A 23,388-nucleotide genomic window follows, 5' to 3' on the forward strand; every position below is an offset into this window, starting at 1 on the left:
TCAGTTTTTCTTTGTTTCATTTAATTTCAGAAAGTTCTGGTACATCCAGCCGTTAATTTGTTCAATGCACTTAGTCAGTTTTTGTATCGATCTGTACTGATCTGTGTTGATCAGTGATCAACACAGATCACTTTGGTCTTGTCAACTGAACCATTTGGCAACTTTTTAAAAGTAAACTTTCCATTTAGAATCTTATTGGCATCCATTTCGGCGTCTAGCGCTCGCCATCCACTCAAAACGTAACGTTACTACTCTTTGGCCAGCTCGCAAGTCCAAACAATGGTGCACGGCGTCCCCGTTGTTTTGTTTCTGGTCTAGCTAGATCCGGTGTGGTGTTGTAGTTTTTCTAACGCTACTAGTTGTTGCAACAGCACGTGAAAAAACTACAAAGTTTGCTAGGCCAAAAAAATCTTGTGATGAAAAAATGTATGCCTTTTAACATGGGTTTGCATTAACGCTGTTAGCGCGTTTAACTGACAGCACTATTAATTATGTTAATTTTCTTAGAGCTGTTCTGTTATGCATAACATATTCTGATTGGACATATCAGGGGAGAACGCAGAGGTTGAGTAATCAAGTACAGTAATGGGAAAGAAACACCCATCACTAACATCCTGCAGATTCTTCATGTGTTGACCCTCTGATTGAAGGGCAGATTAATGTAAAATGTCAATGATTTCCCAATGGCACAATGTAATGTTTACAGCGCAACCCTCGGCCTAAGTAAAACTGACTCCCTAGGCTCCGTGGGGGATCTAACACAGATACCAGGCACCAGGAATGTACAGTATTGTGTAATCAGTTGGCAGCATTCACACAAGAGAGATAAAAGAGGCGATGATAACATGTTACCAACAACAGCTTGATGCTAGATGAATTATTTCGTGGTCTATATGATCCTACTGAGAAAGATGTTCCTGTGTAAATAAAACTTGTTGTTAATGTGAGGTCATAATGGACATCATGAAAAAACATTAAGGGCATAGACTACAACTTTCTAATTATGTTGAGACCTTCCCATCCGTGTGACCTCAGGGTCAGGAGTCTAGTTTCTCTGGCAGGCTGTCATCTTTGTTTGCAGGAAAGTAACGTGGTACGTGTTAGTGCGTTTATTAAATAGCACAGTTGCTTGGCAACCCTGCAGGACTTGAGAGGAGTGGTTTTTGAGTACAGAAGTTAACGTCTGCTTGGCACATAAGTACACCGACGCGTTATCAATTATGTGGGTATTAACTTTACCAAAGTTAGAGAAGTGATAGTGTTTTTCGAAGCATCAAGTTATATTCCTTAAGACTTCAGTTCTAGTTGATTTGGTAACAAACAGAGCTAGTGTGTGCTTTATTAGATATCCACTACAAGAGCAACAGGAGTATCTGTTTTAGTGTAGCCAAACAAACTTCCATTGTTTTAATAAAGAAGTCAGTCAAAAATAATTGCAATTACCATGTCAGATTACCTACATGCCTGGTTGTTTCCTGTAAATCCCTCAGTGTGAATTCTAATGAATTTCAATTTGTAGCTCTGTTTGTAAATTTGGAGTGCTGTCAGTAGCAAGAAAATGAAAAAAATTGGTGCTGTCTACATCGAGTTATCCTCCTGCTAGAGTTGGCACCCAACAGGCTTTCACAGGGCAAGTTTTAAACTTGTTTTTAGCCTCTAAACATGCTTGAAATGTCATTACAAGTACCCACCCATGTGCAGTTACTCCGTCCGAGTGAACACAGCGAATTAGACTGCAGTAGATGTAACAGAAAGGCATAAAAGTTGTTCATTCAGCCAGTGCACATACATCGTTTATTTCCTGTTAAGTCCACGCTAGTCGAAACACGCCTTCCTGTCACATCTACTGCAGTCAAATTTGCTGCGTTCACTCAGAAGGAATAACTGTACATGGGTAGGCACTTTTAATGACATTTTGAACATGTTTAGAGGCTAAAAACAAGTTTAAAATTTGCCCTGTTACAGTCTGTTAGGTGCAAAATCTAGCAGGAGGATAACTCGGCATAGACAGCACCAATAGTTTTTGTTTTTCTGCTACTGACAGCACTCCAAATTTACAAACCAAGCTACGTATTGAAATTGACTGGAATTCTCCTTTAACAGCTGATTTCACATGATAGATAAATTGCATACCGGTTGTATCACAAAAGCAGGAGTTGTAGTAGGAGGAATATTTGTCTGTCAAAAAATATTTAATGACCTCCCAATTTTCTTTTGAACAATGATAAAGAAGTCAGTGTTGAAACCTCAGGGTGCTTATGAAAGAGCACTTTCTGCTGTAATAGTACATTTTCCCAATCCTTACTTGGTGACTAGATGCCACTGTTGTCTAAGAGAAGCATTTACCGAGTTTCTCAGGCGCTGTTATCTTTTATTTAGTTGCCAACTTGCGTAACGTATGCCAAAGCAGTTCACAGGGAAACATAAGTGTCGTCTTTTTTCTATTTTCATTTAGATGTCAACCCTATTACTGCCAACTGTGTGTCATCTGCAAGATGATACACTTGTAGAAACCTCCTGTCTTGATAGTGAGGCATTTAAGCTTGATTGATGAGATGTTGTCATCAATCCAATGCCAGTTACTGCATAACAACCTGACTGAATGCTATTGATTGTCCTGAATGCAGGGTTTTCTTTTTAATCCAAACTTCTTTGTTTTTACATAGCCTTTTTAGACATTACCGCCTGTCAGAGGTTTTGCTGCACCATTTATAGAGGTAGTTATTCTTTTTTAATATGTATGTTCGAGAGACAGTGTTGCCCGCAAATAACTGACTCAGAATTGTTGCAATGTGATGAAGTAATTCATCAGGTATTTAATAACTTGATTAGCCAAAGAGAGATATTCCCAGCTCGGGACTTTATCAAAATCCTCATTAAACTTACATGAATTAAGTATGAACTGTTAGTTATATTCATTTTACACACTCTGAATGAGTAATACAACTGTATCTGGAGACTGATTGAGCTGTTAATAAGTCAACTTGTCTGTCTCACTTATACATTAGACATTATCTCTAGGTGCAGTTTGAGTTAGTGTTGAGTTGACCAAAATTTGATCCCAGATTAATTAGACCTATTTTATCTCCAATTGTGGCTTTTACGTAGAGATAAATCTTAAAGCTAAACTTTGGCATGTTGTTTACAGATTATTTAATATTCATACTTTTTTTTTTTTTCTTTAATGATCTGCATCTAGTTGAGAAAAGAAACCTGTCTTAAGGCTGTTTCATACTTCGTTACACATAGCGGCAACGCATGTCGCTTGGCTGTTACTTTGTAACGTTGCACCCCCCCACACTCCACCCCCATCTCATTTTCTGATTCTCGTTCTCCATAAACAACATAAAATCAAGGAGAAGGTTAACTTTTCCTGCTAAAGACTGTGGTCAGAAAACAGAGGGGAGACACTGTTTCTCCCACTATGACTCAAGTCGGTACTCGCTCCGTAGCTAATCGCCGTCACTTTCTCACTTCTCTCTTGCTCTACCACACACTTTCCACGCACACACACACACAGACACACACACACACACACATGCCGGCTCAATGCACACACCAACGCACAAGTATAAACATCAGGCCACTTACGTAGGCTACGGTGAAAGCTCTGCATGGAGCCTCAGCGGAACCATAAAACAGCCTTTAATCAGGCCTAAAGACATCCAATCTGTACATTACAGTAAAAATGCATGTGTTCACGAGTGTGGAGTTGTTGCCTTGCATGTGATTTTGTGTTTTGCTACATCTCCCTAAGGCCCTCTCATTAGCTCCATGTTGAATCAACTGAGAGCTGCTGCTGGTGGGGAGGGACATTGGAGAGCTGGTGTGAAAACATCATGCTCTCCCACTCTTTTCATATAGTATGGGAAATGTAGTTCTTGAACTTTGTGCTCTCAGCCAGGGGTTGCTTAAAAGTCTGGCTTTGGTAAAGGCATGTGCAGTGGACTGAGATGTCAAACCTTTCCTGGATTAGAGTTGTCATTTGTTATGAAATTCTATCCAGGGGGACTCGGGAGTTGTATAACCTTTCTCATTGTAATGCTTGTGTAGACTTTTCTGTGAATGTCCCAGTCTTCATGTGATTATTGCCAGTACAGAGAATTTTCTAAGCAGCTCTGCAAAGTTAGAGATTTAGCTGGTGCCTTAAAGCGTAACTCTTGCCAAAATGCAACCTATGGTCTTTTTGTGAATGTACCCTGGTCAAACTTTTGTTTAAAAGCATATTTAGAACGGAAGCGTCTCTTTTAAGATTTACTGATTCTGTTTTTTTTCGTCAAATGGCATTTTTGAATGGGAGTCCTAGGGGCACATTTACGCTAGCCTCAGAATAGCTATTTTAAAAACATGAAAAAGGCTTGCCCCAATAGGAAACTTTGCTTGAAGTATCTCCAGGGGCTTTACACATGATCTCCAACATTGAGAACATTGTGTACACAGTTTACTAAAAGGTTTTGAGCAACTCACGTTAGCAGTTGTTGTTTACGCTATCTGCCATTTTCCCAGTCAAAAATAGGCAATTTCCGAATGCGAATGAACGGACTCGGAAATGTGTGAGGCTCTTTTTTTCACCTACAAGGTCAATATTGTTTTTCACTAACGACGAAAACCACAAATTATCTATGCATTTATATGAAACTAAGCTTTAGGAGCTTTCCATCTTTTCTGTCCTCTCTCGACTATTTTTGACTGGCTCCGGAAGAATAATCGCTAATGTGAGTTGCCTTAAAACCTTTCTTTTTAGTAAACTCTGTGTACACAAACAATGTTCCCAATGCTGGAGTTGATGTGTAGAGCCCCTGGTGATACTTCGAGCAAAATTCCATGTTGTGTCAAGTCTTAGTGTTTTAAAAATAACTCTTTTGAGGCTTACATAAAAAAGGACTCCCATTCAAAAGGTCATTTGATCAAAAAGCGAGAATACGGTAAATCTTTAAAGTGACGATTCTGTCTTAAATATGCTTTTAAATGAAAGTTTGACTTGGGTACATTGACAAAAAGTCCCTAAGTTGCAATTTGTCGAGAGTTGCACTTTAAGGAGCTCTCTTTCCTTTTTGTGATCTAAAAAGCTGGTAGAAACCCTTTTGACATGAAGTATTTTGGATAATAATTCTTTCATGACACAAATTTTGTCTATAGAGTCTTTATGCCTTTCACTGCAACTTCTCAGTTCTTTACATGCAGTGACAGTGATTGGATACATTGAATGATCACATGGAGGAAATGAGAAGGTGTGGATCTGATTAACTGTAACCATCATGTTCACTTTGTCAAATTAATAGACAATCAAGATAACCGCTTTTAATTAGTGCCACATTATTTGCTCCATATTTAAATGAAAAGATTTGATCACAACATGTGATGTGTGCTCAATTTTCAGCTGTGATGCCTTTACAGTCCGCTGTGATGGAAGGGAGGAGCGCTGCTTTGTCCTCGTATAACCTGGGCCGAGAAAACACCATTAGATCATTTACGCACTTGAGAAACAAATAAAACAGGGTTTCTTTGATATGCAGTAAATCAGAGCTACTAGATGCTAAAAAAAACATGTTAAACTAGGGATGTACTCTTTAACTCTCTTTCAACTGTTCAGTCTCAAGGAAAGCCTATAATTATAAATGGGGGTTTTTGGTTGGCAGACAAAATAATAGGTTTCATGGTTATCTGAGTAATGAGGCATGAACTATGCATTTTGTGGTAAAATGCCTGTCAGTTATTTGAGAAAAGGGACCAAGACCAATGTAAAGAATCCTATGTTTTTGGCAAATCCAGCAAATCTGAATTTTGTGAAGAATAGAATGTGAATTTGAGAGACGTCCTGTTTGAATTTGGTGGTTTTCTGCATTGAAAAGATTGCCAGTCAACAGCTGACTTTCAAATCTAAGATGTTGATCTTGAAGGCGACAATTACTATAACAAAATGGGCAGCAGGAATTAGAAAATATATGCAACTTCAAAGTCAGTAGACTAAAATAATCAAAACCATCACGGCCCCTTTTTAAATGATGTCAGATTGAATTGTTTGTTTTTACAAAATGATGTAGTCACATAAGAGTTTTCTTTTGGGAGGGGGCAATTTTTGCTTGAAGACATTCTTCTTCGTTATCAAAACCTAGTGCCTACATTTCCATGCAATTCAACCCCCAATACTTCAGTCTGAGATGTTGGTGTGTTATGTGAGTACTGCCCTTTAGCTGCTATAGCTTCAAGCAGACATGAGGAGTGGGCAACAGAGGTCTGAGCTCATTTCTTTCTCCACAAATGTAACTCCTTACTAGGCCTGCATGATTCGGGCAAAAATATGAATCACGATTTATTTATTTTTTAGCTTCTGCCACGGTTCTTTTCTCACGAAGTGTAATGTTTAATGCAAATATGAACCATGACAAAGCAAAACAAATTGGCCGTACCAAACAGATTTGTTTTTGGCACCTATAGCATATTTCACCACAAGCCTGTAAACAAAGAGGCTTCCATGAAGAGAAGGGAGAGCATTAAAACCTATTTTATACAGTCTATTTTTAAAACTCAAGAAAGTAGTAGCTTTTGTGATGCAGTTGGCTTGAAAAATTAAGTGAGACTCAAAGTCATAAAAAAAAAAAAATCCATTTTAAAATTTAAATTGTGAACTGGGTGAATCAAGATTGCGATTTTCATCGTTCTCTGGTTAATTGGCGATTTCTTTTTTTCTTTTCTTTTTTTTTTTACGATTAATCGTGCAGGCCTACTCTTACCGTTAGACCTTTCTCATTTTCAAACTTTTGCCCAAAGTTTAATGTTTGTCCTGTCAATCAAATAACTAATCTGATTTAAGAGTTTTTGTTTCTGTAAATCCTTTTACAAAACCTGTGTCGCAGTGATGATCTCATTCATGCTTGTCACCATTTTTATGGCTCTGACACAGGATGATGACATCACCATCTCTTAATCCCACCTACAAAGCTCTCATTGGCTCAGCTGTTTTTCCATACAACTAAACTGTCAGCATCAAACCCAACATTTAAACTTCTATCCAGAGGTCTTGATGTCTTGAACGAGGCTAGTGCTTGTTGTAATGAAGAAAGTGTGTCTGCTCCAAGAAGCCCTCCAAATGCTAGAAATGCCTCAAGTAGCTATTGCCTTTTAGCAAAATTGAGAACAGAATTCAAGTAAAAATTGTGTCATTCTTGTATTTTAAGAAAGTCACTCCTTTTTTTTAATTTGCCTATAGCAGTGCAGATTTTAGAATAAGTAGTTTTTAGAATGATTGGTCCTCATATATCCCAGAGCTCGTAGGACACCCTGCTGCGGTCCTCCTGTCTCTGCTCTGGCTTCTCCCACGGCCGGTTTACACATCTCATGTGCCAACTGGATGTTTGGCTCTCAGCACATAGCTCATATTTTCACTCCTGTTCCATATCAAATTCCTTTTAGATCACTGCACTCACATGCCAAAAATGTTATTGCGGTTGTTTTGTCTTTTGGTGCAAGTTTTTTTTTTTCATTATCTGCTGAATCATGTCATTTGACTTTGTTGTTTGACTCAGACAATAGAGTTTTGACTTAATTGTTAATATGTGGAAAGCTAATACTGCTGACATAGTATCACAACAAAGGTTTATAGTTGGTGTGCTGTTTCTATTCATTTATTGGCTTCCTGGGCTGATTGGAATAAAAAGGAAAGCGCTGCAATTTGATAATGTGCAAGTGATGTTTCTGACTCTCCTGCATCTCCCACTAGAGGCTGATGTTAAAATGAAATGCTTAAAGGAGATTTGCAAAAAAATCAGCATGTAAAGTAATGCATCTTTGTTATGTGCAATGATGGGGGAAAAACTGCGTAATAAATAATGGCAATACTTTATTCAGTAACGCGTAATCTAATTGATTACTCTTCATATCTTAACGCTGCTACTGTTCATGCAAAAAACATTTTTTTCCATCAGACCAACTAGCTAGATCTCTGAGCCGAGAGGCAAATACTTTTTTTTTACTGTTCTTCCTTGGTTAGGGGGCAGTGCACAAGACAAGCACATAATTGCTGATGATTGGCTGAGGTTGAGTAAAATTTCATGGTAATCCAAACAGAGGCAGATTTGGGCGGGTGTTGGAAGGCACGCATAGTTGGACACACAACGAACAACACAAACAAGTCAGTCAACGAGAGACGGGTATGGCGAGCCCAAATAAGGGGCAAGAAATATCAAAAGTTCCAAAACGTCTATTGTGTTATTTGTATTGATCCACTATACATAATATCTACATACATGACATTTGATCGGAGTCTAGTCTCACTTTGTCCCACAAGTGTCCGTTTTATTATAATATTCAGATTTGTCATAAGTGATTAAACATGCACACGTTTTTAAAGTTCCGTTAAAGAGTGGAGGTGGGGCCACATTTGAGCATTTAAAAATGTACTTGAAAGTAACGCAATAGTTACTTTCTGAAGTAACTTGTTACTTTTATAATTTGTAATGATGAACTGATTTAGTTTTTTGGAAGAAGTAACTGTAACTAATTACTTTTTAAAAGTAACTTGCCCAACACTGGTTATGTGCATGTGTGGAGGAGAAGAGGAGATTGCATGTAATTCTTTCAATTTAGTGTTTCTCTGGAAACATGGTTTTTGTTGGGTGCAGCTAAAATGGGTTTTAAATGGTACTGTTATTGAACTAGTATTACAATCAGGCTATCATGCCAATGCCAACTGTACATGCCTGCCCAGTTGGTGGTGGTTGTTGTGTAATTACTAGCTTTAATGGTTGTACTTTCTTGCCAAGCATCACAGAAACAGTAGGATAACGTAATAAAAAATACAAAGTTTTTCTTTTAATTCCTTTTCAGTGAATGTTTTCTCTGTGAATAACAAGAGACCTCTTTTACATATCTAGTAAGTTTAGAAATAAATGACAGTTCATGTGAAGCGGGCAATGGGATATACTGTAGGATTAAAAGAATCCAAAGTTTAACATCATCACTGAGGAGACTATTATAGCATGTTTGTAAATGACATTTTAATTGGCTTTTCTTTTCTTTTTTTAACTGTCATTAGTTTGCTGGTGACAGAGACTTTATCTTTTGGGATTTACTTTTGTTTGTTCTATAAAAGAACACAGAGAAAAAGAGCAACTGGCTTCCCCTACCAAACAGTGTTTCAGAAGACAAGTAGGTAAAAAAACAGTAACGTCTGTTGGATGTTACAATCCTTTTTGATTGTCTTAGTTTTTACTGGAAACGGTTGCATTAACGGGGTCACTTCAGGCCACCTAAGAACTGAGCACTTCAGTCAGAGCTGTTCTTAGTCATTCTACCTCAAAGCTGGATGTTATCTAAACTAAATAGGATGTAAACACTCATACTTACTATCAAGCGGCATTAAACAAATATATTTACTTTTGTGTAAATGTAGTACAGATTGTCTCAAGCTGTAATTACGGCTGTTTTGTTTCTTGTTTTTTTTTTCAACGTCCGTTCAGGTTTGATCTTTTTTTCATACATATTCTATAAACATCATAGATAATGAAGAGTGCCTGGCCACTTTCCACAGCTCAAATTCCCAGTCTTAAAACTTAAGAATACAATTGTCTGACAGAAAACACTAGTTTGACATTCTTATGAGATAAAGTTAAAGAAACAAATGTTTGAGTTTTGGAAGCTATGACCAGCAAATATTTGGTATTTCATCAATAACTTAAATAACCAATAAATTATTAACATATTGGATTCATTTTCTGTTGAATTACTTAACGAAAAAGTATTTTCAGCTTTATTTAAGTGTGTTAAATTCAGTCTACATCAGTGTTTATGGCGAGCTGCATGCCATTTCTATTGTCTTCACTTTGTATGCACAGCATCTGACCGCACGGCGAGTGCAACACTGGGAGCGTCTGCCCCGCTGTAAAATTACTATAACTTTAAACAAAAACTTTAGAAACTCGATGCAGATAAAGAGGCATCCAGCATTGCTTTAGCAACTTTATTTCCCCATCTGTGACACTTTCCATCTGCTAATGTTACTCTTCCATGGGATTCACAACAGTTGGAATTTTCTTTAGAAAACTGTGTTTTCAAAGCAGGTAATATGATTTAAACATTGGCCTAATTGGATGTGTCATAACTCAATGGATTGGCAGTCTGTGTCTCCACTTGACTTTGTGGGTGAATTAGTCTCACACTGCCAGACCCTCCTCCAAAGCGTTGCGGAGGAGGGTCTGTCTAGTCCACAACCATAACCTTAACATTCTGGGATTGGAGAAAACCGTTCTCTGGTTTATTGGCATTTCTTTAAACCAATCGAAATCGTCTGGGGCAGAGCTGGACGGAGCCACGGTGCCACGGCAAAATGGAAGGAACTTGTTTTGGTGTGCGTTCGAAGGTTTGACTCTGCATTACTGCATCAGCAAAGGCCATAATGTGAAGTCTGGTAGAAGTGTTTAGTGAGGGTTTTCATTTTCTGTGGTTGTGCTCTGGAATTTGGTGTTGATGGGTGAAGTCATAACAATGCCTTTTACACCGAGGTTTTACATGACATAGTACCATGTGCACTGCAGCCATTGTTTACTTTTTAAGGGGAACATATTTTATGTTTGAAGATATGTTACAATATAGATATGTACAGCCTGGAAATATTTTCAGGCCAGAGGAGAAAACCTTATAATTTAGTAAAACAAAAGTACTGCAGACGCCTGTCTTTCTGTTCCAAAGAAATCTCCTTTTCCCTCCATAAACTGATATTTACGTATTGATATATGTTCACAGTACACAAAAAACTGGTTTTCTAATTAGTTTTCTAATTCACCATATGGTTGCAATGAATATTTCATTGCAGTGTCTTGTATAAGGCTGCAACTAAGTATCTTGATTATCAATTAATCATATTTATTGGTCAATAAAATATAACATTAGGAATAAATGCTCATCACAACTTCCGAAAGCCCAAAAAGATGTCTTCAAATAGCTTGCCTCACCAACAGTCCAAAACAAAAATGAATTGAATTTCCTATCAAATAAGACCAAAAACAGCAAAATTATTACAATAGCTGGAACCAGAGAGTTATTGCTTTTTTGCTTGAGGAACAGTTAATCGGTGATCGGTGCTGATTAAATTACCTGTAGATCGATTGGCTGATCATGCTCATTGGCTCAGCCAACACTAATGTGCTCCATCTAAAAATTAAAACTCCTTAATCTCCTAAATTCAATATCATTAAACCATTTAATTCTGACAAACTCATTATCCTCTGCAGATGAAACTCTGCAGGACTTTGATTTTGTATTTTTAATCATAACCGTTCTGGAGGCCAGCATTTATGCCTGACCTGAACTTACATTGACTCGGCTGCTGCTTCTGACTCAGATTGGCACAAACAGCAACATATCCATCTCGAGAATGCTGGCTGTAATGCATTATTAAACCTTCTCTGTACTCCCAAATGACAGGATCATGACAATTCTCCTTGGAGAGGTGATATGTATTTAGCATCAACAGAGCAGCCACAGTTTGAAGGACTTGTAGATGTGCTGGGGCGACTACAGGTCTGATTTGCTTTGGTGGTTGGCCCTCTGTTTCTATCTGGCTTATTGGATCAGCTGAGTTTCTTGGCATTTTCAGTTGAAATTTACTTTAAAACACCAGGGCTCTCCTAGAGCTTATTTTATTTACTGGTGATTTTAGGGCAGTTAGGTTTTTATGTACAGTGCTGTAGTCCCCAAGGGTGGAAGTCTACAGTGTGATGACAGACGAATTTCAAAAGGGGAAAAGCCGTTTAAAAAGTGTTACATGTACCAGTTGACCCAAGTGTAGTAGGAAATACTTCATTAACCCTTTAAAGTCTGCAATAGAATAGTTTGCTTATTGTGATGTAATTTCTTGGATTAATCTTCAAATGCTTCATATTCCTAGAATCAGTACAAGCTAAGCTAAAAGGTTATGTAAGTCAATAAATCATAATTAAAAGTATTTAAATTGTTTTGTTAAAATAAAAAAACTGATGTGTTTACATCACATTTTACTAAATAATAAAATTTAAAAATTATAATCAAATATTTCCAAATGTAGAAACTATTTTCCTTAACACTCCATATGTTATTAGAAATTTGACATGTTTTTTTTGTTTTTTTTTAGATATTCTCTATTCTTTTTTTATGAGCAGAGTGCAAAGGCTTTTTGATTTCAAAAAGGTTGGTTTGGTTTCTTTTGCAATAGAAATGATTCGCCAGCTGTTTTGCACTGGACGTCACATAATGTGAAGACATCATCGCAAGCATACAACATAATAGCGTGAAAGACAGAAGCCTTAACTTTCTGCTGCAAAATGAATTAATGCTTTCTTTATTATTTAGTTATTACACTGTTTCTACTTGCATTTTTATGTTCTTATATACATTTTATGTCATTTGAGCCTGCCCTGTCAAAGACAAATTTCTGTCACTTGGGACAGACAAAGTTTTTCTCATCTTATCATATGTTCTAGCTGTTATGGTTTTTATTTTAGATCGATCCAAACAAGATCATGTAAACAACAATGTCCCGCATCCATTATGGGTAAATACACCGTCGCCACAGCTACTTATCACCCTGTTTTGGGCCAGACGTCACGTAATGTGATGACATCATTGCTAGCATACACCGTAGTGGCCGGCCACGGGAGCTCAGTTCTCTAAGGGTTAATGGCTGCTGTAAAATGCCCAAATATTTTCACTGTATCAATCAATTTGTTTTATGGAAGCTGTATCCAGTCTTTAGGATTGTAGAAAATGACTTGGAAGATTTTCTTCCATTCGTACATATGAGCAGTATCAGTCACTGTGCCAAACACTATACCCAAAGAAATGGAGATCCACCATAAACACTGCTGAGTGAAGATACTGTAACATTTTGAGGGGACTGGAAAATCTGTTTGATTTGATTGTGTTATGGTCACAAATAACTAAGCTAGCTCTGTGTGGTTTTATTAATCAATTTATTTTCTTTCGGTCTCCCTCTAGCTGCCTCTGAGGGGAGAGTCAACGGAGGGGAGGATTTCTTTCAGAAGGTGAGTGTGTAGTCTGCCCTTGGGTAGTGTTGGCTTTGTCTTTGGGTTGCGTTCAAGCCCACTGAGCAGCACTTCTCTCTTGGTTAAGGGAGCAGATGTCAGGTGCTCTAGTCACTCGTAATTACAAATCCAAACAAACAAAAACAACTTGACGTTGAATCACTCCAGGGCACTGATCCTGTAACACAGCTGACACAACACATTGGGCTTTTCTCAATACATAATAGACCATAACACACCAGATCATCTCTTTAGTGTAAAAATGAGGGAGAGGTTAAACACAGGCATACTCCGGCCAGCTCTGCCTCACTAACTTTTCTTTGTCACTGATTTAATTAGTTAATGCTCAGAAGCTTTGTTACATCCAATAAAACAAGGATTTGCCTCAGTGATCTCAAATAGGTTTTTTTTTCTTATTACAACTTGCTGACATTGTCCCTGGTGCTCATTGATCAGTCGAGTGTGACCCTATGTGCTGTTAAAGAATCACTGTAGAGTTTAAACCGGCATTTCCAATAATTAATGGTCTTTTTATATAAGCACCAACTACAAGGATTAGTGTTTTTTAAAGCAATGTTCTACTGAAGCCTCCATGTCTCAACAATAAAATAATTTCCGAACATTTATTATTAATTGTGATGTTCTCTTTTATTATCTTGGGGGGAATTCATTCTTGTTTAAAATCTAGCTTCCTCATGTTAAACTTACTCCATCTGTAGTTTGTTAATGTTCTGTAATGAAATAAAGGATGGACAGCGGTTTGTTTTAGCATTCCTCTTTTGTCAATTTTCCATATTTGGTTTTGGAGGTTAGGAAGCGGAGTTACATGTCAAAGAAGGAGGCAACTGTCACTGAAGCAGTTTCTAAAAACCAAGTAATGCAAACCAGGCGTCTTAAGATTCTCTTCATTGGAATCTTAACAAGGACAGTAGATCTGTCTCCACCTCTTTTAGTTTGGATGTAAGGGTAATGTTTAAGATACCCTCTGTAAGTGTCTAGCTCACTCCACAAAGCTATTCTGACAAAATACGACTGTGGGTGACGGGTTTTTTAAGTCTCTGGCTTGAATATCGTCACAGCTCGTTCAAAGAAACCGAGGTTACTAGAGGTTAAATTGTCAATTAGAAATTGGTGTGCAGCTGTTTGGGTTGGCATGCTGGTGAAAAGCAGTAGAGGTCGAGTGCTAAAGTCATTTTTTTATTGTAGGATTTCTATTTGGATAACTCTGTATAGTTTTCCTCTGATAGCGTGATGACCATACATGCCCAATTAAAATCTGGAAAACAAACACTGAATGTGACTGTGGAACCATATTGTTGGAAGAACATGGATGAGGTGTGTAAAATACCTTGAAGTTGATGAAAATGGAAACTCTTAGTTGAACTTTTCCCTTTCGGTCCGACACACCCATCTACCACATACTCAGTGAGACTAATAAAGTATAATGCGTAGCTACTCTCTCCCTCATGTGAGGTAATTTTTGACGCACACGCTTTTGCTTTGGGAATGAGATTTTGCAGTTGCCTTAGCAATGAGATTTAGAGTTCAGTTGCTTGAGAGTACAACATAAAATGGTCCACCCCCGCACTATATCCCCAGGCCCGATGGCTGTGGTTGATCAAACCCTCTTACTCACTGTCTGCTGGACTTCCTTTGAGTCCACAGAAACATTTTGTAATAGAGAGCAATCAGTCCACCCTCTTCATGTAGTCAATGGAGAAGGAAAGTGCATATCAGACAAAGTGGGACCACAGGAGGGTGCCACAGCTGGGATATTAGCCTTGTTCAAGTCCCTGCAGCTCACATGGGGAATTTTCAACAACTTCATATCCCTCTTTCATTTCAATTGTTTTGGTCTCCTGTCTCTGCCTCCTGCTCTTCACTCCTGCTGTTATATCATTTTCATTTTTCTTTCATTAGACCCCTAGTGTGTCTTTGTTATCGGTCTGGTATAACAAGGGGATTTTTCTGTAAATCCATTGCTCGAAGTGTGTCAGTGAACAGTTCATCACACTATTGTGCAGTGAAGGACTGAGAATTGTTGGAGTGTCAAATCATGGCACCAGACCACTAAGCTGTTTGGAGAGCTGTGCAGAAGTTGAGCCTTGGCACAGCAGAGAGCCTAGAAGCTCGGCTGGTTGTGACGATAACTTTGCACCACAGAAGAGCTTGGAGTGGATTTGAGTCGAGAGATGCCTTTGAACCCCTTGCAAGTTCCTCCCTGATCCCCCTTCCATTGCTCCTTCCCAAGAGCTGTGGCTTTGTAAATAATGCCAGGCATAATGTATAAGTGCCAGGGCAGTCAGATCACAGGCCAGACGTAATTAATTTTACTATAGCACTGCAGCATCTTTTATTTCACTGGGCTGACACAGGGAAAGTAGAACAAGGGACAAAATATTTGTTTGGGATAACATTGTAAGATGTTGAAATAACTAGGTCAATATGAGTGCCATCAAACCACATATAAACAAATGTTTGTGTTTCTTAAGCAGCCTAAATTAGTTAATCATGTATCGCGTGAATGATGTGTATTTGATGCATTTCAACAGTAGGTGTTTATGCAGAAGTGCCCTTCTTCTAATGTGTGTTGCTCTTTTGTAACCATGCACATGTTTGTATTAATCCGAAGTGTAATGGGGTTTTAGCTGCGAGTTAGCACTTGGGTTGTTAACATGAACTCAGTTATGACTGTTGAGTCTCGTGGGGATGGTTCAGACCATGCTGTTCTGTCTGTTCAGTCTCTTTTCACCCCCCCAACACCATTTTGTGTCTCCAGCCTAAACACACACACACACACACACACACACACACACACACAATCCAGCTGAATCAACAGCTGCACCATCGCAGTGAGCGCCAGGAAACATGCCTCTGGCATGTTGATTGCTGCTGTGCTATAGTATAGTACAACCATCCAGACGTACGTACACACACACACACACACACACACACACACACACACACACACACACACACACACACACACTCTCACTCACTCACGTGTGTTGAACATGCGTTAATGATATCCTGTTTGATTTCACGTACAGCTCTGCACATACACCAGCTGCAAACCTATAAGAACCTTTCATTGTGTCAAGGTTGTGCCATCAAATTGATATACTGAACCATGGTCATTTATGTATTTATTCATTTTAGAAAGGGTGGGGTGGCAGAAAAGAAAGGGTGGACCACTGAATGTATAGGTAACTTAATTTGTGCAAATATCTTGACCCATTTGAGAGGTATTTGCAAGCCCCTCCATAAAAATAAACGCCATCCACCCTTTAAAATGGTGTGTGGTCTGTCAGAAATCAGTCCCATCTGCACGACGCTGCCAAGAACAGCAACGCTGGACAGGAAACAGGTCTCTCTGAACAAGGCCCTTTCAGAGAAAAAGTTGATGAGGCATAGGCCATAAAGTTTGATAATTTTAGGAAAGTATAATTGGAGTTACTTCTGATGTCCTTTTGTCATAGCTACTATAAGCTTTTACTTTACAGGGGTTTCCATATTGCATGTTTCTACAGTTTCTCAAAAAATGACTAATAAGACATTTCCATTCTAAATTAATAATAATCACTTGTCTGCCATTTGTCCCCACATGCCACTGTAGTTCCAACAACCTCTGAGAGGTTGCAGCAGTGTTGTATATTTCTGCAGTGTGTGGTTTTAAATTGAGTGCCTCCTCGACAAAATTCAGACACATCTGACATTGTTGTAGAAGACCAATCAAAAAAATAATAATGGTGGAGGTGAAAGTAAAGGAATTTCTCCTTATCACTGGGAACAGAGTGTTGTAATACATCCAGCTGTTGGTGGGAGCACGTGACTTCAGTTGAAAAGTTAGCATTTAGCTACAAGGTGTTTGTGATTTATTGTCCTTATACCAGATGACGATGGGAGGGTGTTGTAAATTTAAGGTACTTGTGCCTCAAGCTAGTATGATACCCAGTAACATAGAACTCATCAGATTTTGGTTCCAGGCCTAGATATTATATGACTAAATAGAATGATGATATTATTGCAGCATTTGTGATAATATTGTAGACGGGAGGGATGGGAAGGTTTCCAGTTGGATGACATTAATAGGGGGGATCATTAGCATGCTGGATGCTAAAGCTGGAATGTGTTTTCAGACACGTTAAATGATACCACGGAATAATTCCTTACAAAAATAGTTGAGCAAGATCATCTGAAAGGAGTACTCCCTTTTATTTTCATTGCACACAATGATGCTACAATTCTTTTTGGCTCTGTGATTCACTTGGTGGAGACTGTAAAGTACTCTATTGAGTTACTGTAAGTAAACACAGAGCCACAAACAGGAGAAATTAGTAGGGTCTTTCTCTGCTGCTAGAATAAGATAATGCCCAAAGATATAAAACTTAGTGCAAGAACTTAGGAGAGAAACACAATAATGCAGAATGTTGTTTTTCTTACATACAAACTCCGTTTTTCAAGGAAGAGTTCTTAATTTTCTGCTGTACATTTACAACATAGCCTATAAAATAACTGGCAGTTTTCTTTAAAGAATCAACTAGAGCTTAATAACAGTTCAAACTGACTTGTTTCATCTTTCTCTGCCAGGGGCAGAATAGTGGCACCTCATTCTATTGCTCCTTCAGGCTGTCCATTTTGGTATGTGATTATAGGATGTTGTAAAAAGTCAGTTAGGCTTGAAAGGACTCCTAGTCAACCATCTGAGTCTGAGTATGTATCCAACTCTGAGTATGTAGCTGCAGAGTAAAAAAAAAAAATAAAAGGCACACATCAGGCCTTTCAAAGCTGTCTCTCAGTTTTACAGGTGCGTGAGACTGGCAGTCAATACAGATTTAGTTGTAAAGGATGCCAAACAGACTATGCTACTTCCAGGAGAGCATATGGAGGAATTTAAGCACATCCATTTTCAATTTATGCACCAGTTCTCCTAGGAGTGCAGGCTGTAGTTATTATTTGGCAAGGAAAAATAGCAGATCTAATTTTAAAAAAAAAATAAAAATAAACTGTTACAGTGCTAATCAGCCTAACATCCTATTGGGGGATGCTGATGGCTCGTAATGCACCCTCACTTCCATTTGTGGCTCATTGCTTAATGCACTAGACCACCAAGGAATATTAAGTGCTTCTCATGTAAAGCCTAAGCTAAAGCTTTGAGAACTCTGGTCCACCCCGAAAACACAAACCCCTTGAATGTATTAAAACAAACAAAAAGACCACAGGACCTTTTGTGAAAACAAGAATAGTGCACATCGAGGACAGAACCATTAGGAGAGAGCATGTCAGCTTCTCATTTTTTGGAAGGTTTGATGGTTTTTTTCTCGTGTTTTTTCTTTTCTTTCACTAACATCAACCCTGGCAGGCCGTTCTCAAGGGGTTTGTTTGTTGATTTGTAGCCAGGAAGCCAAGCAAGGTGAGCTTCCTTGTGGTTGAAAAGAAGAGCAGGAGATTGGTTAATAGTTTTCCCCTGATTTGAACGCTGACAGTAACAACTCCTTATTCTTTGTTTTTATTTTTTTGGGCTGCCTGCTGTTAGAACTTTTCTGTATTGATGCACATGCTCCAGGTTACAAGGATGAGAAATGTCAAAGGGCTCTCACAGAGATTGTTGTTTCCATTTTTCATGTTTACCAAAGACAAATATTCTTTTTTTTGGTTGTGTTAGGGTGGGAGTATTTGGGTGTTGAGCAGAAACAAATCAATGTCTGGAAACAAGCTTATATCATTGGTTGTGTTTAAACTGGACCCGCAGCTACTTTTGACTTCTCTGGGTTCCATAACTTATATAGAAGATTTTCTTTTTTGCCATTTTAACGTACCCCACTTTTCATCATGCAAGGTTTTTTTGGGTAACTGCTGGATGCTAATAGCTTGTTTTATGTTCTCTAAAATGTGTGCTAGTACAGGAGAAGCAGTGAAGAGTTGCACACTTCAAGCTAAGCCACAGCTACACTAAGACACTAACAAGAAATCTACATCGGCCCCATTTAATACTGACTAGTGCACAATGGATACTGGGTTTTCGTGACAACACTGGTACTAAAGAATGAAAGAACAATGATCAGTGTATATATTTATTTAAATGTGTTATGCTTATATTCGCCCTCCTTCACTCTGTTCCAGATCATGGATGAGACTCAAACGCAGATTGCCTGGCCGTCCAAACTAAAAATCGGAGCAAAGTCCAAAAAAGGTGATTTCTTTTTTTTCTTTTCTTTCGAAGTAATCCATATTCAAATTATTCTTATGTTGGATATATGTACTGCTTACATTGTTTTTGCCTTGTGTGACTTGAGTATGGGCAAACACAATGTATGAATCTGATTTTTGAATCTAATTTGACTTGCCATGCATCAAAGTCTATAAGCTCAGGCACAATTTTTCATCACTTTCCTCAAACGTGAGCGTTGCATTTCTCTTATGGTTATTATAAGTAATTTATAAGATGTGCAACAAAACTAATAAACTAAACTGAATGTTGAGCTAGAACAAAGTTGTTAGCTTTTCATCTGAGAGAGGTTAATGATTATGAGTCAATGTTGTTTGAACCAGAAATGTGTACTCAGGAAAGTCATTGGACTCAGACGGACAAGAGGGAAGTATTTCAAGCTTGCACTAAGATTCATTATTCAAATGTTAAATCAAGAAGTTTGAAAAGATGAAAGCCAGAAACTTCCTCTGCACTGAGGAATTTGTGATTCTGCTGTGGAGGCGGAGGGGTGGGAGTTGCTGGTATCAAAGCTCAGTCATTTATTGGCCAAGTTGGTCTAGTACTCTGTTACCAATAAAGATTATTCCGGTTATTTAAAGCTCTTCCGGGAGGGGAGGAGGCGGGGTTTGAGGGAGGAAGGTGGGGTTTGAGGAGAAGGTGTAGCTGTGTTCTTTGTTGTCTTCAGGGGAATTGCCAGTGTGTGTCTTCAAGCCAGATGTGGAATCCAATGACATTATGTAACTTCCTCACTCCGTACAGAAAATAGTTGACGGGGTTACATCACAATTTTTTTACATTTTTCTCTCTAGATACTTAATCAACTGTAAGTACTTGCAATCCATCACACACAACCATCCATTCATCCCAAGTATTAGTTCATTCACAAAACCTGCCTGCAACACCACCTGGGAATGTTCTTCTGTATACAAATATTTAAATTCTGACCCATGACTTGTAGCCTTTCCGATTTTTCCTCGGTGTTGCATAAACCAAGAGGAGCAGAGGGGAAGAAAATTTACTAATCCCTTACTGTTATCTTATAAGCAAATGCATTTGTGGGAGAAGAGACATCTGGAACTGACTGTATGTTTTAACAACCTGGGCTCATTGCATAAGAAGAGAAGTACGATGGCTAAATAAAGAATATTAATCTTTTTACGGAGTCAACAGGTTTAAGTTCTACTGAAGATGCCACACCTGGTGGTTAAAACCTCACAGAAGCCATCTGAAAAATGACTGGAGACAATGATCTGCATTCCTTTTAATCCCTTTCAATGAACATGACCAACACAAAACTCACTTGCTCCGCCCTTAAAATAGCTGATGACGTAGTGGTTTTGTTGGTGCGGGGTAACGGGTTATTTTGAGTTACCCTAATCTAAAATAATACACTTTTTTTAAAAAGAATTTTGGATTACTCTTGTTGTTCATGTGTACTCTGGAGTTGGTTATACTCAGAATAGCAGCAAAGTAAAATTCCTTGTATGTGTCCTCGTACCTGGCAAATAAAGCTGATTGTGATTCTGAGATGTGAGGGGGATTTGTGTGTTTGTAACCTTCTTGTACAGGGCCACACTCTTATCAAAATGACACCTCCTCTATTTCATTTGTCATCTGCAGCGAGCTGTCCCTGCCACCTGCATATGTGTGATAAGGCCAGTTGTTAACCTCTGAGACAAGCCATCATTGGCACACTTAGGGATTTTATGCTGTTTGGCGCCATATCACTCATTCACGAGACGGGTCTGCGTTGCAACTTAAAGCTGTATGACAGAATGGTCAATACTGTTAGATGGTTTAAAACATGTTTTATTTCTAAAACTCTTTTTAAGATTTTTCTTCAATGTGTGTTGACCATAACATTCCCGCAGATGTTTTGAAGGAGAAAAACAAAGCCAAAAGGACTTAAATCCCTTCATTTGTGTGGTATTTTCAAATGTAGTCCCTCAGCTGGAAAAATGCTTTGGCTTTGCCAGCACGGAGCTCTGGGTCAAAAGGTTTCTTCTCTGTCAAGTGGAACTGTGTAAAATCTTAGTGACTGAAAACATTCACTTTTTGCAGCTGCAAATATACTGTTGTTTTTGTTTGCTTTCCCAGCTGTTGTGTGCGCCAAATTAAGACTTAAGGTGTTCATTTTTTATTCCACAATCAATCATCTAAAGAGAACATACAGCACACTCCATTTCAAAAATGCGGGGGTGTTCTACATCACAACTGCAACACTCGTTAAGGCTTGCTAATGTTTGCCAGATGTGCAGTGCAGGTTAGACACGGGAAGAACCATACTCCCTCTAATGGTCAAAGTGGATACCACAGGAGGAAGTGGAGGGACTTCTATTGTTCACAGCAACAGCTGTATGATGGAAAAAAAGATTCTGGAACCAGTGCTGAAACTGTAATAGGTCTCTAACTGCTCTTTCTGCTCTTTTTTTTCTATTGTTTTCCTTGGTTTTGTTTCCCTTTCTCAGACTGCAGCTTGGTTTTTGTTCAGTTCCTACCCCTTAAGCCTTCTAAGAGCTGTTGTTACTCCCATGAGAACTAGCATCTATTGTAGTGTGTTGAGGTTACCTGACCCCTGTGACACTAACAAGACCAGTGCTTGTTTGCTTGCACTCTATGGTGCCCATAGTTGTGCCCATTAAACCGAGAGCTGAACCTCCTTCAGATACTTCGTGTGTGTGTGTGTCCGTGTGTGTGTGTCCGTGTGTGTGTCCGTGGAGAGTGTCTTGGTTTGGCTTTTGTAAATTTTTCATAAAAAAAAAACATTCTGTAATCTTCCCTTGTCATCACAAAAAATGTCCTGACCGTTGTTTGTTAGGTGTTATCATTTCTGCACTACTCACAAGCTCCTTGAAAGTCTAAACACACATCTGTGGGGTTTTCTGCTTCAGGGAGTCATGTTCGAAAGCTATACTGTAAGTGTGTGTGTATGGGGAAGGGTATTCCTGGAAGGGGGCTTAGTCGACATCCTGCTGTGCTCAGTCCCGTTAACACAGGGGCGATGGACCATGGGTGTATAGTACATGCGTGTGCACATTTGAATTAGTGAGTGTTCATGTGTTTTCACATTTGTGTTCTCCAGGGGTCCGGCATGCGGCAAAGCCAGATGTATGCTTACCCAACGCTGCACAGACACAGCATTAGTTTTGAATGGTTTCGGTATGCAATGTTTGGTTATTTTAAGTATTTAGAGGGTGAGAAGGTCTCTAGAAGCACAGTTTACTCAAGCTATTAGAGCCTTTACTTGCACGATCGTCTGTGTTTCCACTGAGTGTATTTACACAAGAATTTGAGGATGTTGCTCTTTCTGTTGCAGGCTTGTATCTAGTAATTTCTTGAGGAGACGGTATTGGTTCTGTGGGTGACAGCTGATCAAGTGCTCATATAGACATGCTGAGTGCAACAAAGACATGCTGAAAAATGAGTTACTGTGTATTTTTGCAGTGATTATATGACTGAATGAGGTTTGGGACAATGAGGTGATATGCATAACATTACTGTTTATTTCTTTTGAGGTTTAATGGCAGTGAAACAATTCTCTTCAGCTCATAGTGTTCCTGTAGGCTCTACTGATGGATGGATTGCCAGAATATAATTCCACAGAGCTGCATGCCAACTTAAATGAGACTCGGCAGATATCAAAGCAGCAATTACTGTTGCAGAGCTTTTCTCTAGTTTGTTGACACATCCATGTCATGTTTGGTTAAATGAATTTGACTTGTGTCCCACTCTCACGCTGCATTTCTTCCCTTTATCAGCACTGACATTCACACACACACACACACACACACATTGAACATAGCAAATCTCTTTCCCACTTTTAATGTTTCTCTTTTCTTTTTTTCCCCCATCATTCCCTGCAGATCCACACATAAAGGTGTGCGGAAAGAGGGAGAATGTGAGGGAAGCCAAAGACAGAATTATGTCCGTCCTTGACACAAAGGTACAGTAAACATCTTTATCACAATAAAGATAGACTTGTGTGTAATTCTCTACCCATCTCCTTTCTCACTCTTTGTGTGTCCTCTTTCTCGCTTTAACCCGGTGTTTAGTTGGATCAAATGTATTTTACCTCGGCTCTCCCTCTGGTCCAAGTGACAGATTGCTGACAGCAGTGTGGTACAAACTTGGCAATAATCTCTCCAGATACGTGTGTGTGTG

The 23,388-nt window shown here is 38.8% G+C and overlaps 1 protein-coding gene across 2 annotated transcripts in view; it reads left to right on the plus strand.

Moving 5' to 3' along the window:
• bicc1a (BicC family RNA binding protein 1a) overlaps positions 1-23,388 on the plus strand; it is a 65,623-nt gene that overhangs the window by 12,949 nt on the left and 29,286 nt on the right. For both annotated transcript variants that reach the window (XM_032541429.1, XM_032541430.1), the window contains exons 2-4: positions 12,970-13,016; positions 19,140-19,209; positions 23,091-23,170. In XM_032541429.1, coding sequence (XP_032397320.1) covers positions 12,970-13,016; positions 19,140-19,209; positions 23,091-23,170 — 197 coding nt within the window. The remainder of the gene's footprint in view (positions 1-12,969; positions 13,017-19,139; positions 19,210-23,090; positions 23,171-23,388) is intronic.

This window comes from Etheostoma spectabile, chromosome 17 (genome assembly GCF_008692095.1).
Source record: "Etheostoma spectabile isolate EspeVRDwgs_2016 chromosome 17, UIUC_Espe_1.0, whole genome shotgun sequence".
Classification (NCBI taxonomy): domain Eukaryota; kingdom Metazoa; phylum Chordata; class Actinopteri; order Perciformes; family Percidae; genus Etheostoma; species Etheostoma spectabile.